The 17956-nt window shown below is 32.6% G+C and overlaps 3 protein-coding genes across 3 annotated transcripts; all 3 read left to right on the forward strand.

Annotated features, from left to right (window-relative positions):
- The first annotated feature begins 5414 nt into the window (after positions 1–5414).
- On the forward strand, positions 5415–10649 carry LOC133797356 (suppressor of mec-8 and unc-52 protein homolog 2). Its single transcript, XM_062235236.1, has 11 exons — positions 5415–5635; positions 5886–6029; positions 6146–6195; positions 6418–6535; positions 7895–7943; positions 8031–8120; positions 8289–8357; positions 8442–8565; positions 9091–9458; positions 9625–10011; positions 10253–10649. Exons 1-11 carry the CDS (start codon positions 5589–5591, stop codon positions 10523–10525), a joined length of 1719 nt encoding a protein of 572 aa, XP_062091220.1. The 5' UTR covers positions 5415–5588; the 3' UTR covers positions 10526–10649.
- Positions 10650–13478: 2829 nt separating this feature from the next.
- On the forward strand, positions 13479–14723 carry LOC133795437 (glutathione S-transferase T3-like). Its single transcript, XM_062232889.1, has 2 exons — positions 13479–14337; positions 14713–14723. Exons 1-2 carry the CDS (start codon positions 13479–13481, stop codon positions 14721–14723), a joined length of 870 nt encoding a protein of 289 aa, XP_062088873.1.
- Positions 14724–15093: 370 nt separating this feature from the next.
- Positions 15094–16208, forward strand: LOC133793812 (uncharacterized). The gene has a single exon (XM_062231084.1). The coding sequence runs from the start codon at positions 15109–15111 to the stop codon at positions 16159–16161; it is 1053 nt and encodes a 350-aa protein (XP_062087068.1). The 5' UTR covers positions 15094–15108; the 3' UTR covers positions 16162–16208.
- The last annotated feature ends 1748 nt before the right edge of the window (positions 16209–17956 follow it).

Raw genomic sequence — 17956 nt, forward strand, 5'->3', positions numbered from 1 at the left:
AAGCTATGGTTTAAGTTTCTGAAATTTGAAACCAAAGTGAGGATTTTGGGTGTGATTGTGTGATTGAGCTTGTTGTTGGTGTTTATAGGTTGTTAGATAGTTCATTTGTGGTTTTAAGTTGGTTTTGGGGTTTAGGTATGTGTTTGGGTTGGATTGGAGGTGTTTTGGCTCGGGGAAAATGCAGGGGAAAACCCAAAAATTATGGGTTCGCGAAGGGGCGCCGCGGCGCGAGGTTGTATCAGGAGCTGGGGGACTTTCTGACTTGTTGGGCGCCGCGGCCCTCAGTGGTAGCGCCACGCCGCTAGGCTATTTTCAGGACAGGGAAATTTTGCATTTTTGGGCATTTGTCCCGGGGGCTCGGGGGATGTTTCTGTTGCATTGTTTTGGGAAATTGGAGGTCCCGAGAGTACGGGATTGGTCCCGGGAAGTGGTTTTGGATTGGTTAGTATTAAAGGGTGTTTTATATGTGTTGTGACTAGGTTTTTGGAGAAGCTCGGGGTAGAGGACCGTGCTCGTGACTTTGGTGCATTGCTAAGCTCGGGATACAGGTAAGAAAACTGTAGTACCCGTAGAGTAGGGCATGGGCCCATAGTGTTGTTGCAGGGCACGACCCTAGATTGTATTACATGTTAGGGTGTAGCCTTGATTGAATTATTATATGCTTGAATGTTGTTTGAGTTATGCTGAATGTGGTTATAGTAGAACGAACGGCAAAGGAGTCGGGAACGACAAAGAACCTAGAACGGCGAAGGGCCGAGAACGGCAGTGGGGCCGGGAATAATACTTAGCACATGGAGTTCTTATTTTTAGGGTGAGACCCCAATGGATACATGGGATATCTTTACGGTGAGAACCGAGACCCCAGGCTTTGGTAACACTTCTGGGACGGCATGGCCGTATTTGTTAAGTCTGATGGACTATCTGTTAATCTGTGGATTATCTGATGTGTTGTTTATATAATATGCATATGTTATGTGCTATATGAGTTTTCTTGCTGGGCTTCGGCTCACGGGTGCTTTGTGTTGCAGGTAAGGGCAAAGAGAAAGTCAACCAGCCATGAGTACGGAGAGCATGAAGCGACGCGTACATGTTTGGCCTGCCCGACTGCTTTGGTTGGGGGCATTTTGAGAAATGGCTGTATTAAACCGTGATTTTGATAGTTAGTTATCTGTAAACCTATTTTGAGTTGTAAATATTTTATAAACCTTCTTTTGCGATCCTAAATGTTAGACACTTGGAATTTTAAATGAAATAGAGTACTTTCAAAGATTACAACTTTGTCTTTTTGTTTAATCACACTTTTGTTCTAAAAACCTCGTTTAGCAAGTTAATTGCACATTGTAAACTCACTTAGTAACGGCTCTAAGATAGTAGGGCGTTACAATTTGGGTCGGCGATAGGAACGATTATGGAGAACTGTTCAACTTCTTCTTTTTTTTCTTTCTGCAACTACCGACCCAAGTCCCTCCTACCATGTCTTTTCAACTTTTTTTTTCTTTCTTTCTGCATATTTGAGTCAATGAATGATGGGCGAGACTAAATCCAACATTGGGCGAGGCTGGAGTCGACCTTTTGGGCACCACGACAGCTAGATCTGAAGCTGATTTCAAATCAGGAATTTTTTTGTTTAATTTTTGAGTGTTTTGAATTGTATTTAGGTGTTTAGGTGATTTTTTAGGGCTGAGGAATTTCAATTTCTGAATTTTTTTTGTTTATTCTTTGAGTGTTTTGAATCTATAGTTGGGTGTGTTGGATGATTTTCTAGGGTTGAGAACTTTCAATTTCAATATATATATATTTTTTTGTATAATCTTTAAGTGTTTTGAATATGTAATTGGGTATTTGGATGATTTTCTAGGGCTAAGAACTGCAGAATAGAGATGGCTAAGTTTTCGGGTTACTGGGTAGCACCTTTGTGAAAGAGGAAGAACTGGAAAATGAAGAACAAGAAGATGAAGAAGAAGTCAAAGAAGAAAAAAAATGATGAATCGATTGTATTTTAGATTTTTTTTTTAATTCAGTTGATTTTTAGATTTTTTAGTTTAGTTTTTATTGTTTTTAATTTAAATTTGATTATTTACTCTAAAAATATTTATGTTGATTTTTTATTATTTAAAATAGTTTTTTAATTATTTAAAAAATAATAATTTCTAATTATTTAATTAGTTTACTAATTTAAAAAGTTGAGGGCATTTTAATCATATTTGACAATAGTTTGACCAAAATTGAGTCTATGGTATTAATTTGTTCCATTTTGTAAAACGTATGATCCAAATTGTCATTTAACAAAACACAGGGTTTAATCAGTAACTTTTGCAAAAACACAAGGTCCAAAATGGTATTTACCAATTACTAAATATTTATTTTACTACAATTTTATAAAAATTAAAATTAAAATTATATATTATTATAATAATATTTTATAACATTTTAATTTATATTAATATAGTTATTAAATATCTAGTTTTTGTATTATATATTATTACAATAATTATATTTTATAATATTTAAATTTATATTAATATAATCAATAAATATTTATTTTTAATAAGTTTTAAAAGTATATTTCATTAAATATTAGTAATATTCCGTTAAAGTTAACAAAACAAATTTGTTATCTACACACTTTTTATACACATGTTATAATAGACGGTGTATGATGCATGTTGTTAACCATACCAAATTTAATTATTTTTATTCCTTATTACACACTAAATTAGTAGTAAAGTGGCAGTAAGGGTCGATCCCACGATGACTATCAATTCAATTTATTACTAAAAAAATAAAAGTTAATAAAAATAGATTTTTGAAAATAAAAAAAATAGCAATAAAAATAATTGAAAATAAAGTTAATGGTTATATAGTTAAGAGGTCATTCTCCACCACTAAATATGCATTCAAACATTTTAATAAAAACGTTGATCTATATTCCCTATCAAATTATTAACTCCACAAATAACACTTAAGCAGTCAATTATCATAGTTTACTTATTTAAAATCATTAAACATGCGACCGATTTAACTGAGGAAATGTATTACATTCAGTGGAAACGAGTTAATCTGGGCAACAAATTCATTAAACATACAATTCATTTAACCTCCTTTATATTATTCATCACAAATAAAATACTCGTCACAATACTTAATTGTAATTTATCACTCTACTTAGAACCCTTGACTATTAGGTGAATAACAATCCTAAGGTGATAGTCGAATAATGCAAAACCCTAATTAGTTAGCCACCTAACAAGATATCATAAGATTTATAACATTCAATTAGAATAATAGAAGCAATTTAATATAAGGGAATATAAGAACAATAAAAAATATTAAAACCAATAAATCGTATTTAGGGCTTTGAAATCACCTTTAAAAATAAACACAACAACAAAAACTAAATTTATTAAAAGAAAAATAGTAGAAGATAATGTCACTCTAGAAGAGAGAGTAAAAAAAGTGTTTTCAAATAGAGAAAGACATCTATTTATAATAGTCTCATGCTAACTAAAACTAATTAGAATAAAATTTAAAATCTATATTAATAGATATTAATTTGATTTTAGTATTATGTGATATCTCCAATTTTCGAATTTGGAGTTAAAATATCTAGTTGGTTGCAAAATCGGGGTTAAAATCTATTATTTTTGTATTCCTCAATAAATTGATTTTTCTAGCACAACTAATCATATTTTGGTCATATCTCCCTTGATATAACTCGAAATTGGACAATTCAATATGATATGGAAAGATAAGAAAAAGATCTATAACTTTATTTCTGCAATAATTTCCAAAAGATGGCTGCAACAGTGTTAAAATAGCCCATGTAGTTTCAACTTCAACTATGATTCAGGTTCATGCTCCAACTCATTTATTTTCTTTATAAAAATATCACACTAATTTATAAAACCAAATAAATCAAATCAAAATTAAATATTTTCAAATAAGAAATATATTAAATTAAATACATAGAAATATTGATTCAAACTCAATTGATAAATATGTATTTTTACTCTTAAAATTATTTTCAACCCAAAAATCATAAAATATCAAAAATAAAATAAAATCATTAAAATAACTAATAACTAACCATTTCTAAGTCTAAGAAAATTGAAAATATATGATCAAAATTGCACTTATCTCTAACCAAGTAACATCGTTTTCTATCTAAAGTGCATATATGGTTAAGCCATGAGTAGCAGTATTATAAACACGCAACATACAAGTACGATATATCATCAAAAGACAGATAGCGAGATTCTAATGTTTATAAGAAGACGACCATGTTGAGATACAACTTCTGAATAACTTTCTACAAAAGAAACAATAAAGCCAAGTTCCAAACACGATCGTAGAGCATAAGAAAAAGCCAAAACCTCAGCCTCTTTAAGAGATAAGTAGCCTGGAAATTACTTTGTAAAACCCTCAAAATTACGTATAATAACACCAATTACAATGTCATCTTTTACATTGATAGCAACATCTACATTCAACTTAAGAGAGCCAAAACAAGAAGCTTGCCACAAAACAGGTTTCTCGAAAAAGCATGTTGCAGACCAAAACGAGGTTTTAGAAATTAAGCTCTTAACCAACCTTCATAATAGTAATCAACCTAGTGAAGAAAGACATTGACAGTTTGAACAGGTGAATGAAGTTTGGTTTTAGAGCATCTCCAACCACACTGGCTAATTTGTAGCTAAAAAATTATTATGCCTAGTCACTTTTTTAAATTTCCTCCAACCATGCTCTCTATTTCGGCTAAAGTTGATTATTTTAAGGGAGTGTTTGGTATAGGGGTTTGATTTGATGGGAATGCGAATATCAAGTCTATCACATGCTTAATAAATTTATTTTTGATGGCTTAGGGATTTGTGTTTCCAAGTGAGTCTTATTTTTTAACTTGATTTGAGGGTAATCTTAACCATTTTGAACACTTGAGTTTTACATTCCCTTAATCTAAATCATCTCTAACTTTATTTCCACAAACCCAAATCTCATCCAAACACCCCTTAATAATTTTAACGAATTTAATTTCCAACATGTATTCATTTCAAAAGTTGATTAGTTTGTCTTTATGTCCTAACATTTTTTATTTTTTTTATTTAATAATATGCCATTATTTTGGCTAACCATTTTACGTTATATTTGGCTAGCGTGATGACAAATTGTTATTATACCTAAATCTAATGGTGTTGGTTGGAGTGCGAAGCTAAATAGTTGGAGTTGATTTTATTACTCTCTCCAAATACTGTAGGCATAAATAAAATATATTGAGAAGAGAAAGAAAAAAATTAGTGGGTAATTTTTTAAATATCAAAATTACCATATACATCCTTAATAAAACGACAATTTTTCTTCTTTCATTTTTTTTTTGTTCTAAACGACACAAATATTGAATATTTGGACCAAACAATAATCAAAGCCCCAATTATCCTGTATTTGCTTTTCGTTCCAGTTCAGGTTGAGCCCTAATAAGGGGAAGAAGACCAGTCCCCGGTCCTCACCAACTTTTTCTGTTCTGATGGTAGAGAGTTTTATTTGATAGAAAGAAATAAAAAACAGTTGAGATAATTTCTGATTTAGTCGCCACAATGACTTCTGCAAAGAAAAATTACAAGGAAAAAGTTGTTCGTCGCAAGTGAGTATTCTCTTCTATGACATTTAACCAAAAAAAAAAAAATCGTCCTTGAATTTATAATTAAGCAACTTACCTCTTCGAATTTTGCTTACTTCTATTTAAAGCGAGTTTCGGATTTTTTTTTTGTGAGAAATTTTATTGTTCCAATTGTGTTTGACGAAGAGGCTGTTTTAATGGAGTCTTGGGACAAATTTGAAGTACATTTCTATGCATTACAATTAATAGTTTACTGTATCTGTGGATTGGGCAGAGAAGAGAAAGCAGCAGAACAGCCTGAACTTCCAAAATATAGAGACCGAGCAAAAGAGCGTAGGGAGGATCAAAACCCAGATTATGAAGCTACTGAATTGGGCTCATTTCACGCCGTTGCTCCACCTGGAACTGTCGATCTTGGGTTGGATTTTATTCATTGTTTCCATTTTTCTTGATGAACCTTAAGAGGGTGTTCTTTTGCTTGCTTGCTTGTTCTGATTATTTGGTTGATTTTCTATATTTTAACGATATTTCTAGGCCAGCTGAGGCACAAAAGTTTTCCATAGAGAAGAGCAAGTACCTCGGAGGTTTGTGTTATTGTTTATCATTGAAACTTCTTTGTTTGGTTTGGTTTTGAATCTTAGAGATAAATATGTTACTTGTTTGTTTGGTTTCATAATGGGTTTTGCTTAATTTAAAAAGATCATGTCCTTTTTCTTTTTGGGTATCTTATTTGGTGTTGTGTATGAAGTATATTATTTAGAGATGCTTAGCTTTTATAGCTGAAAACCCTTCTATCTTTTGCTCAGGTGATGTGGAGCATACTCACCTGGTGAAAGGATTGGATTATGCTTTACTTAATAAAATTCGGAGTGAAATCGACAAGAAGCCAGATTCTGGTGAGGAAAGTGATGGAAAACAACCTAGGTAACTTGCATATTCTTTATTGCCAACTTCAAGAGCCATTATAGTCTGCCATGTTTTGTGGATTCTGACTATGTAGATGCTAATTACTTTATTATTATAATTATTTTTGGCTTTAGGATGAATGTGGGTAAAAGCACTGAATTTTGTTTTTGATTTAACAAGGATGCCATTTTAGACCGGATCAAATTAAGTGAAAACTAACTGGCAGTTTTAGTAGCCACATGTGTGTATTAGAGAATATGATACACATAGGGCTGTACGCGGTGCGGGTGGTGCGGTTTTTGACCATTTTTTCAAACCAACCCGCGCATGCGGTTTTTCTAATTTTCCAAACCGCACCCGCACCCGCACCGCGAAACTAAAAAATCACAGAAACCGCACCGCAAAAAAATGGTGCGGTGTGGTGCGGTTTGGGTGGTTTGGACTACCACCAAATAATTAAACTATCATAAATAATCATATTAATATTTCAGCAACACCTAAAGCTTGAAAATAAAAAATAAGAAAACTTTCAACAATACAATAATCTTAATAATGGCTCAACAAAACACCTAAGAAAATACAACAAACTTGAGACTAATAAAGTTACAACAACAACTATAAGTCAATAATCTTAATAAAGTTTCAGCAACATACCTAAAACAACATAGAACAAACTCGAGACTAATTAAATTCCAACATCAATATGAAAGATACAACTAAAATACTTTCAGCAATAGAATTAGTGGGCTTTGGGTTAGGCTTTAACATATTAGACTTAAATAAATATAAAAAAATAGTATTTTTATAATATGCGGTGCGGTGCGGTTTGAACCGCATTTTAATAATTCAAAACCGCAAACCGCACCGCGCGGTTTAGTGAAAATTCAAACCGCGATCGCACCGCGAAGAATTTCAAACCACATTTTTTTTGCGGTGTGGTGCGGTGCGGGCGGTTTGATGAACAGCCCTAGATACACATGCATTTTGCAAATCTGAGGTCTAGTATGTCTTGAAGTCTAAGACATCCAACTCTAGGTTGTTTATTGGAAAAGTGAAATTTCATTTGTTATGATTTGACAATTATTGACATATATTAATTTCTTATTTCTGTAACAACACTTAATGAAACCTCACTTAGTATGCTTTGGGAAAAATAAGAAGAGATTTATGCGATTAAAAACTTTGATTTCTTGCTCTCAAATATTTGTTTACTTTTCCTTGTTTTGTATTTTCGTTTTTTAGCGGGTGATACTGCTTTTGAAAACAGAGGACCTTTTTTTCTCCATTTTTTTTTTCTTTCTTTCTCAATTCACGTGAGGTAGTAATGTAGCCATATTGTAACACCTGCACTGACAGATTCATGTTGTTCTATGACAGGGCATCCAAGGAAGATCAACAGTTGTTGTTTCGCACTGCGACTGCAAAGGTTCATTAATTTTCTGAATGAACAAAGAGCCATTTTATTTCTTTTAGATCATAAATTGCTTAACATATGTCTTATGTGTGTTTTCAGTCTGTTTATCAATGGATAGTGAAGCCCCAAACTGTTATCAAGTCAAATGAAATGTTCCTTCCCGGTAGAATGGCTTTTATTTTTAACATGGTAAATTATAATGGTTGTTTTCATTGACTTTTATATTTCTACTACCACCCAAACATGTCCAAAGTTCTGCAATGGGAATTAATTTGGCTATAGGCCTGTCCCAGATAATTTAATCTTCCTGTAAGATTTTTAGTGCTCTAACACTTTTTCTTTTTCCATTTGTACCAGGAAAATGGATATTCTCATGACATTCCGACTACGGTGCATAGGAGTAGAGCTGACTGTCCACAGCCTGAGGTTTAAAGTTGTTTAACCCTTGTGCAATCTTATTTTCGATAATGTACATGTTATTCAAAACTTCATGTAATTATCATTGGGCAGGAAATGGTTACTGTCAGTGTAGATGGTTCTGTGCTTGATCGAATTTCTAAAATCATGTCATATTTACGTCTTGGATCTTCTGGGAAGGTTCTCAAAAAGAAAAAGAAGGATAGAGATGTAAAAGGTAATAATTGCAAGCAATTTGTAGCTTGAAATTTGTGGATATTTCCAAGCATGTCATTATAAGTTTATTTCATTTTATAAATAGTATTGAGATTTTCTTTGTTTGAGGTAAAATATAATCTATAAGAACACCAAAATTTCTAAGCGTTATTATAATTTATCCTGGAAGCTCTGTAAATATCTACTGTCCCAGTAGTCAGATTTGGTATAACTTAAAAGTCTTTCCAGGGAAAAAAGGTACAATTATATCTGGATGAGGAATTATTTGTCGATATATATCATCTTGATGCTAAATTGAAGTTATTAAGCATGTATATCTGTTTTGATTAAATATATATATATAAATATATAAATTTGTTTCACATTATTTACTTGATATATGCAATGGTGGAAACATGTCCTCAATCAAGTGACCGGAATATCTAATCCATTCTAGAAACTGTCTTCAATTTTCATGGCATAACCCTTTTGTCATTGCTTTGACGTTTGTTTATTGAAGAGTTTTTTTTGTAAATTTTAATTACAGGAAAGATATCTGCTCTGGCTCATGAATATGATGAAGATGATAAGCACTCAAAGCCTGATAGTGGGTTTTCAAAGATTCAAACTGAACGAGAGATCCTGCCACCCCCTCCTCCTCTTCCTCCTAGGAAAAATCATGTGGATTCCAGAGAGAACCAAGGCCCAACTGTTGCTACTGCTAGAGCAGAAGAAGAGGACATCTTTGTCGGTGAAGGTGTGGAGTATGACATTCCCGGTAAAGATGGGAGCCAAAGCCCTGTGTCAGAGGATATGGAAGAGTCTCCACGAAATAAGGAGAAAGTTTCCTATTTTACAGAACCTGTTTATGGTCCAGTCCAACCGCCTGCACTACCTCAAGAATGGCAAGAAACAGTATGTGGATCAGTACTTATTTGTTTAAGATATCAAGTCTATATAATCATAAACTTGTGAATGGCTTAAAATTTTTAAAAATTATTGTTTCGAGATCAGGGAAGAAGTGGTATATATTGTAAAATATGTCTGTTTTCTGACTTTACTTTGTGTCATTGGACTTCAGACTGGGTATGATGCAATGCAAACTCAAGCATTGGCTGGTTCCTATCAGGGAGACTGGCAGGAGTACCAATACGCTGAACAACTAGCTTATCCTGATCAGTATATCCAGCCAAACATGCAGGCTTATGATCTGCAAGCAGAAGAAAACAATGTTCTGCAAGATCCACGTTTTATGACCCAAGAAGAGAAGGACCGGGGTTTGGGCTCTGTGTTTAAGCGGGATGATCAGAGACTTCAACAATTGAGGGAAAGAGATGCTCGGGAAAAGGATCCTAATTTTATTTCTGAGAGTTATTCTGAATGTTACCCTGGTTATCAGGAGTATAATCGTGAGGTTGTGGACAGTGATGATGAAGATGACTTATCAAAAATGGACATGGGTGGACGGGTAAACTTAAATAATTTATTTTGCTTATCCAGAGTCACGCTTGAACTTATGTTCTTTTAATTCTGCCTGTGTAGTTTATTTCTAGGGCTTCAATTGGTATGCTTGACTTGCAAGATTATTGCTGTGTGCTGTTGTGCTTGATGTGTATGCATAATGCTTTGCTTAAGTTCCTTGCACAATGAGTGTGAAGCAAACAATACTGGTTGCTTTAGAAGACCTAACCATCATCATTTTCCAACAGGCAAAAGGTCGGCTCCATCGGTGGGACTTTGAGACAGAAGAGGAGTGGGCAACATACAATGAGCAGAAGGAAGCCATGCCAAAAGCTGCTTTCCAATTTGGTGTTAAAATGCAAGATGGTCGGAAGACGCGGAAGCAGAATAAGGACCAGAAACTCACTAATGAGCTTCACAAGATCAACAAGATACTTGCCAGAAAAAAGAATGACAAGGAGAATGATGATGGTGGTCACTATGATGATGATTTACAACCAGGAAAGAAACTTAGGGTATGAGATTGGAAGCTCCCTGACACTTTTGTAAAATTTTATGGGGACTTCTCTCAGTTGTACTTTTTTGGTTGACGGTGCACTTAATTTGATAGGCAAACAAGATTAATTCAATGTTGTTCTTCTTTAATGGGTATCGAGTCCTTCACTCCCTCCTGTTCTTACCAATAAAATGTTGACAACTTACTAAACCCAGAGTGTATCTTTGTTCAAGTTTCTGCGCAAGCCTCGATTTGGGAGAATGGAGAAGTCATGTTAGACAGGGAGTAGTAGTTTTTAGTGTATTTGGTTATTAGGACAGAGGACAAGAAAATCTCTATTGCTTTATGATAGTGTGAAAGTGATTCATTTACATACAAATAATTTTATTCACATGTTTACTAAAATAAAGAAATAAAGAATGAGAGAACTTGGTTGGATACGGGTAGACAAGGGGGAAAAAGAATGAAATACTTCTCCAATTAAGGAAGGATTTTGATGACGTAAGAGGGCTCACGTCTCACAACTATTGCCTCAAATTCAAAGTAATTGCATTGAGATATAATCGGTTGTATAATGCTTTTTCAATTTTTAAGTAATTGTGTTTCGTAGAAGCTATAGTTCTTTTTTTTTTTTTTTTTTTTTTAAGAAAGGTGATTGGGAATGTTGGGTTCATTTTCATCATTTCTTTATTATTGTCCCTTAGAGCAACTACAATGCTGGTTCGTTGCTTAATATATAGACTTTTTCTGACAGGCAACCATATAAAAAAATGGCTTAACATTGTAGCCATAAGTTGCCAATTAATAATGAAGGAGCCGTTGCCTCGGTGAGGCAACGGTGCCTTCTTTATATTTTATTATTATTTTTTAATTATACATATATATATTATAAAAGAAATGTATCCGTTGGTAAAAAGCGGTAATATATTAAAAAAAATTCTTCTATAAATACTCATCTATTTCATTCAATTTTCACACAATTTCATACATTTTTCTTCCAAATTATCAATATCACAAAATTTATTTTTTTACCAATGGATTCCCAAAATTCTCATAATTTTCCAAATTCTCCAAATACCAACTCCCAAAATCTAAATTTTCAAAATTCATCATTTTCTCCACATACCAATCCCCAAAATCAAAATTTTCAATATTCTCATTTCAATCAAAATTTTCAAAATACTCCTTCTACTAATCCTCAAAATCCAAATTTTCAATATTATCAATTTAACCAAAGTTTTCCAAATTCTCAAAATTATCCCATGTCCTCTTACCCTTACCAAAATTTTGGCTCTATTGAGACACCCTGATTAGTGCTCAAAAGATGTCATTTTATCAAGTTTAAGTTCAAATTAAATTAAGTTTTGAATAATATTTTCTTGAATTTATTATGATATATTCTTTAAATGGAAAATATTAGTTTTAATTTAATTTACATGAATTATAATGCATTTGAGCCTAATTAAAAGAAAAAAAATATAAAAAAAGAAAAGAAAAGAATTAAACTTGAAAAATGACATTATTGTAGTTAACTTATTTCTTTTTGTTGTTTCATTTGAAGCCCAAAGGAGGCCCACGGTTTCAGGCCCACCCCAAGCCCACAGCTGAGCCGAGCCACGCCGCCACCTAGCCGAGCCGAGCCGAGCCGCCTGCCACCTGACATCTGCGCCTGTCAGCCGCCTGCCACCCGCCTGTCAGCCGCCTGCCAGCCAACCACGCCTCGCCACGTCGTCAAGGGACCAGCTGCCAGTTTTGTCCACATGCCCATCTAGCCGCGCCAGGTGTCCGCCCGTGATTGGTTGCGGCTGGTCAATGGACCAGCTGCCACCAGCCCATTTGGTGTGCTCTTTGGGCCTTGGACCTCCTATTTTGAGCTTAAAACTCATCTTTTTGTGGTATTTTAGAAAAAGAGCATTTTGACTATACACAAAAATAGCTAGGGTAATATTAATAATAAGATTTGATTTTTTTAAAAATCATATTTTATTATTAATATTTCAGATTTATTTTGTAAACCCCATTTTTGTTGTTTAATTTCTTTTTAGTCCTTTTTCCCATCTATAAATAGGGACACTTTCTTCACATTTGGTATGTAATTTTTAGAGTAGAGAAACTATAGCAAAATTTCCACTCACTTTCTTCTCATATTTTCTTCTTAGAATTTTGTGAGAATCATGAGCATAATGGCCTAATCTTCCTAGGAATGTTAGGGATGATTCCATATGCAAGTGATGTTATTTTGCTACTTTGATTTACTATGTTCTTAATGTAATATATTTGAGTTATTTATGTTCTTTCATCTCTATCTTTATTTTGTTATCTCTATTTACTTATGCTAATAGTATATAGGATTAGTCATGCTCTTTCTATGTGCTTCTAATTAGTAAAAGTAATATTGATACATAATTTTATGTCTAATCTTCTATTGCATTATTGCCCTTTGGATATTTTGTCATTTTTAGATTTTTCATAAGATTAATATTGTGCTTTTAAAGTAAAGAACTTTATAACTCAAATGAACTTTTGTTAGAAAAACTATGGACTTTAATGTTAGATTTTCCAAGTAAATGTTGGGATGTGAACTATTTACTTGTGTATTTTTGTAAATCAAGTAACCAAGTAACTAAACAAGCATTTGGATGATTCTTGAAACCTTTCATTTTCTCAAACTCTTGATTACATCTTACCTTTATTTCACTTATTTCATTTCATTACTTTATCAAAATACAATACCAAAATCTCAACCATCTTTCCATTTACAATTTTATTTACTTCTTGTTACTAATTTTTTGTGCTATTTTCTACTAACCTTTTGATTTTAGGTTACCTCCTTGTGGATCGACCGCCCGATCTTACTACAACTACCGCTTAGTGTAGTCACATTTTGGGCGTTAAACACACCCCAACAAGCTCCATTCTTCACACCAACAAATTCACTACCATATGCATTTCATATGCCTTCCCTACACCAACCCGAAATGGTTTCAAGAAATTATAGGCCAAGTATGGAAAAATCTAGTATTGATTTGAATCGTGAAACATCATCGACATCTGTCTCTGAAACCCAACCTGAACATAGTGTTGAAGGATTGGAAAATGTAGTTCTACACAATGAAGATGAATCAAGGCATAAATGTAAAGTCAAATGGAGCAAGGAAGCCACTATACTTCTGATAAGTGGATGGCTTAATACATCTAAGGATGCCATTGTGGGGAATGACCAGACTTCTACACATTTCTGGGCTCGAATCGCAGATTACTTCAACACCAACCAAAAAGGTGAGCAAGCAAGGACTGGAAGGCAATGCAAAGACCATTGGAACAAGATGAATCAAAAGGTGGCGCGATTCAATGGATGTTATAAACGAGTTCAATTAGCACATCACAGTGGTTGGTCTGATGAGCAAATTCTTGAGAATGCACATCAATTGTACAAATATGAAAATAACAACTCAAATTTTCTGCTTGTGGATTGTTGGAGATTGCTAAAGGATGAGCCGAAATGGAATACAATGTACCAAACAAAAGGTGGTAAGAGAACAAAGGTGTCAGATACAGGGGCATTTACTTCTTCTTCCAATGCAGACATCAGTGATGATGAAGTACGTGAAGTGCGCCCTACTGGCCAAAAGGCAGCAAAGAGAAAAGGGAAGGAAAAAAAAGACACACATGCTAGATTTATAGAGATTAGTGAACGGAAAGCATCTGCATTGGAGAAATTGGTGGAGATAAAGGAGAAAGAGGCAGAAGATAATAGGATGACAAAATACATGGATTATCTCATCATGGACACGTCGCATATGACTCATGAACAAAAGAAAGATCATGAAAACTTGTGTACTTATATTAAGAATAATATCCTGAAGTTGTAATTGCTATGTATTTGTATCAATCACATTATTATGTATTTTATTTTATTTAAATAAATTATCATTTATGTTAACGGCTATATTTCAACGGTTATATTTTAACGGCTATATTTCAACGGCTACATTTCAACGGCTATATTTTAACGGCTATATTTTAACGGCTACATTTCAACGGCTATATTTTAACGGCTACATTTTAACGGCTATATTTCAACGGCTATATTTCAACGGCTATATTTCAACGACTACATTTCAACGGCTATATTTCAACGGCTACATTTTAACGGCTATATTTCAACGGCTATATTTTAACGGCTACATTTCAACGGCTATATTTTAACAGCTATATTTTAACGGCTATATTTAAACGGCTACCATGTCTATAAATACCAAATTTCAATATTCCTTTTACTCAACTCTCCATTCAATCCTTCATTTTACTCTGTCATTCATCTTTCATTCCCATATATCATATACTCTAAGTTCAACAATGGATTCGCCAAATTCTCCGAATCCATACGACAATATGAGTCTAGAGGATATCATAATTGCAGAGTGTACTGACGATCATGATGATCAATATTTCAAAGCGCTCATGGATGGGGGTAGCTTAACAAGACAAGGAAGAAAGAGAGCCCACATTGATAGAGGTCATGTAGAAGGACACCAACGTTTGTTCGATGACTACTTTTTTGATGAACCGGTGTATACAGAATATCAATTTCGAAGAAGATTTAGAATGTGTAGATATGTATTCCTACGCATAGTGCAAGCTCTAGAAAATCATTCAGAGTATTTCCATACGAGGTTTGATGCAGTCGGTAGAAGGGGGCTTTTGCCATTACAAAAGTGCACCGCTGCTATGCGAATGTTGGCATATGGAGCGCCTGCCGATTATGTTGATGAGTATGTTCGAATTGGTGAAACTACTGCTATTGAATGTCTAGTCAATTTCGTTCGAGGAGTGAATGATATTTTTGGGACCGAATATTTAAGACGGCCCAATGCTGGGGACATTCGTCGCTTACTTCAAATAGGGGAGGTGCGTGGTTTTCCAGGCATGTTGGGAAGCATTGATTGTATGCACTGGGAATGGAAAAATTGCCCAGTTGCATGGAAAGGACAATTCATGCGAGGTGATCACGGCAGGCCAACAATCATGCTCGAAGCAGTTGCATCACAAGATCTCTGGATATGGCATTCATTTTTTGGTGTTCCGGGATCCAATAATGATCTGAACGTGTTAAATCAATCCCCATTATTCACTGAAATCTTACAAGGGCAAGCTCCAAGAGTTGAGTTTGCAATAAATGGCACACAATACAACAAGGGGTACTATCTAGCAGATGGTATCTATCCAGAGTGGGGTACATTTGTTAAAACTATCCCACTACCTCAAGGAGAGAAAAGAAAATTATTTGCTCAATGCCAAGAAGCGGTACATAAAGATGTTGAGCGAGCATTTGGAGTACTTCAATCTCGTTTTGCTATTGTACGAGGACCTGCACGTTTTTTGCAAAGAGATGTTCTCAAAGATATTATGTATGCATGTATCATATTGCACAATATTATTGTCGAGGATGAAAGAGATGCATATGAGAGTTTGGTTGATTTTAACTATGATGACGGCCCTACAAACACCCCAACAGTTGAAGTATTGCATGGACCTATTTCCGACTTCCCGACAATGCTGCAAAGAAATGCTGAAATTCGTGATAGAAATATTCATCGCAATCTTCAAGCAGACTTGGTGGAACACATATGGTCAAAATTTGGAAATCATTTTAATTAGTTTTTTTTTTAATTATATTAGATTGATTAATTACGATTATGTCATTTTATAAGTTTTTTTTTTAAATTTAGTCTAATTTAAATATCATGTACTATTTATTTATATTAATATATGAATTAAAAAAATTTAGTATAATAATATTTATAATTATAAAATGGTATATTAAATAATAATATGTGGGGACCATGGTTGGCAATTTTTAGGGTAGCTTGCATTGGAGTATTTTTAAGAAATATGTTGCCAAAAGTGATGTGGATGAGAGAGAAAATAAAAAATTATTTTTTTTAGTTGATTTAGACATTTTAGGCAATGTTGGGGTAGTTTGCATTGGAGATGCTCTTATATGAGTATCCTTATTGAACCAAGCATTGGGTACTCATGGTGCCCAACACCACTTTAAATTGATTGATGCAATTAATTATTGAGTCTCACTTATTTTATTTTAAATTAAAATATATGAAGCTCGATACTAAACTACACCAATAACAGTATGCCATGTCAGGTGATGTTGGGTACCACTGGTGCCTCTTAATAATATTTTATTTTTTTCAACCTATTGTCCTAATCTATGTATTTTCGGACTTCACACTATTGTTTTTAAATTTCAAGTTGTAAATCATAAGTTCTCTTTTATATATATATACTAGGAAATATATCCAAGCTTTGCGTGGTTTTATAATAAAAAAACCACATACATATTTAAAAAAAAATTATATTTATCTGGTTAATTATAATTTTTTTTAGAAAAAGAATATAATCAAATTAAAGAAATTATAATTTTTTTTGTAATAATATAAAGTTATAATTTTTGTATACATTTTGTAATTTCTCAAATTTTTAATGCTATGTTTGTATAATTCACCTAAAATTATATATATACATACACATATATATTAACTCATAACTTAAAACTATTTCAAAAATCAATTTTTTTTATTCGATTTGCTAATAATTTTTCTAATTCTTATATATAAAAAATATGAGATATTATATATAGTATCACAATTTTTTTTTTCTTTTGTCTTATAAGATTAACAGAAAAGATAAATGATAATATAACAAAAATAAATTTATATTATAGAGTCTCAATTTTTTTTATTTTCTTAAATTTATTAATATAATAGATCATCTATTTATACAATCTTTCAAAGATTGTGACGGATTTAAAAAAAAAAAAGTGATAATATACATTATTGTTATGTTATATATTATATCATTTTTATTAATATATAATATAAAATTTACAAATTTAAATACTTTAAAAATATATATTACAAAAAATATTATAATATATAATATATTAAATATTAATGTAAGTTTGATGAACTCAAAAATTATAACTAATTAGGCAATATTAAATTAATTAATCATGAAAAAAATATATTAATGTTTATACAAATCAAAAGCGAATGAAATAATATATTATTTGTAAACTACAAGTATAATGTCAATAATGATTTGTAAATCATGTCAGATTTTTACAAAAAAACATTACTTAACATATACAAATAAATACATAAAAAGAACTCATATTCACAAAAATTTCAAATAAAATAGATAAAAGACCTCTAACAACATCATCTCTTCAAAGCTTAGACTTACAAACATATATATATATTTTCTTTAATGATATTTTTGTATAATTCACCTTAAATATTATATATATATATTTATATACAAACTCACATGTATTAGATTACCACTTAAAATTGTCTCATAAATAAATTATTTTTTAATATGCTAATATTTTTTCTAATTCTTATATGAAAAATATGAGAAACTATTTGTTATACCC

Source organism: Humulus lupulus, chromosome 8 (assembly GCF_963169125.1).
Source record: "Humulus lupulus chromosome 8, drHumLupu1.1, whole genome shotgun sequence".
NCBI classification, from domain to species: Eukaryota; Viridiplantae; Streptophyta; class Magnoliopsida; order Rosales; family Cannabaceae; genus Humulus; species Humulus lupulus.

What these genes read in the sequence shown, in the direction of transcription:
- LOC133797356 (XM_062235236.1), top strand. Translation starts at nt 5,589, where the DNA reads ATGACTTCTGCAAAGAAAAATTACAAGGAAAAAGTTGTTCGTCGCAA. An exon ending in GAAAAAGTTGTTCGTCGCAA is followed by an intron (nt 5,636 to 5,885) that starts GTGAGTATTCTC and finishes TGGATTGGGCAG; the next exon opens with AGAAGAGAAAGCAGCAGAAC. An exon ending in CCTGGAACTGTCGATCTTGG is followed by an intron (nt 6,030 to 6,145) that starts GTTGGATTTTAT and finishes CGATATTTCTAG; the next exon opens with GCCAGCTGAGGCACAAAAGT.
- LOC133795437 (XM_062232889.1), top strand. Translation starts at nt 13,479, where the DNA reads ATGGTTTCAAGAAATTATAGGCCAAGTATGGAAAAATCTAGTATTGAT.
- LOC133793812 (XM_062231084.1), top strand. Translation starts at nt 15,109, where the DNA reads ATGTGTAGATATGTATTCCTACGCATAGTGCAAGCTCTAGAAAATCAT.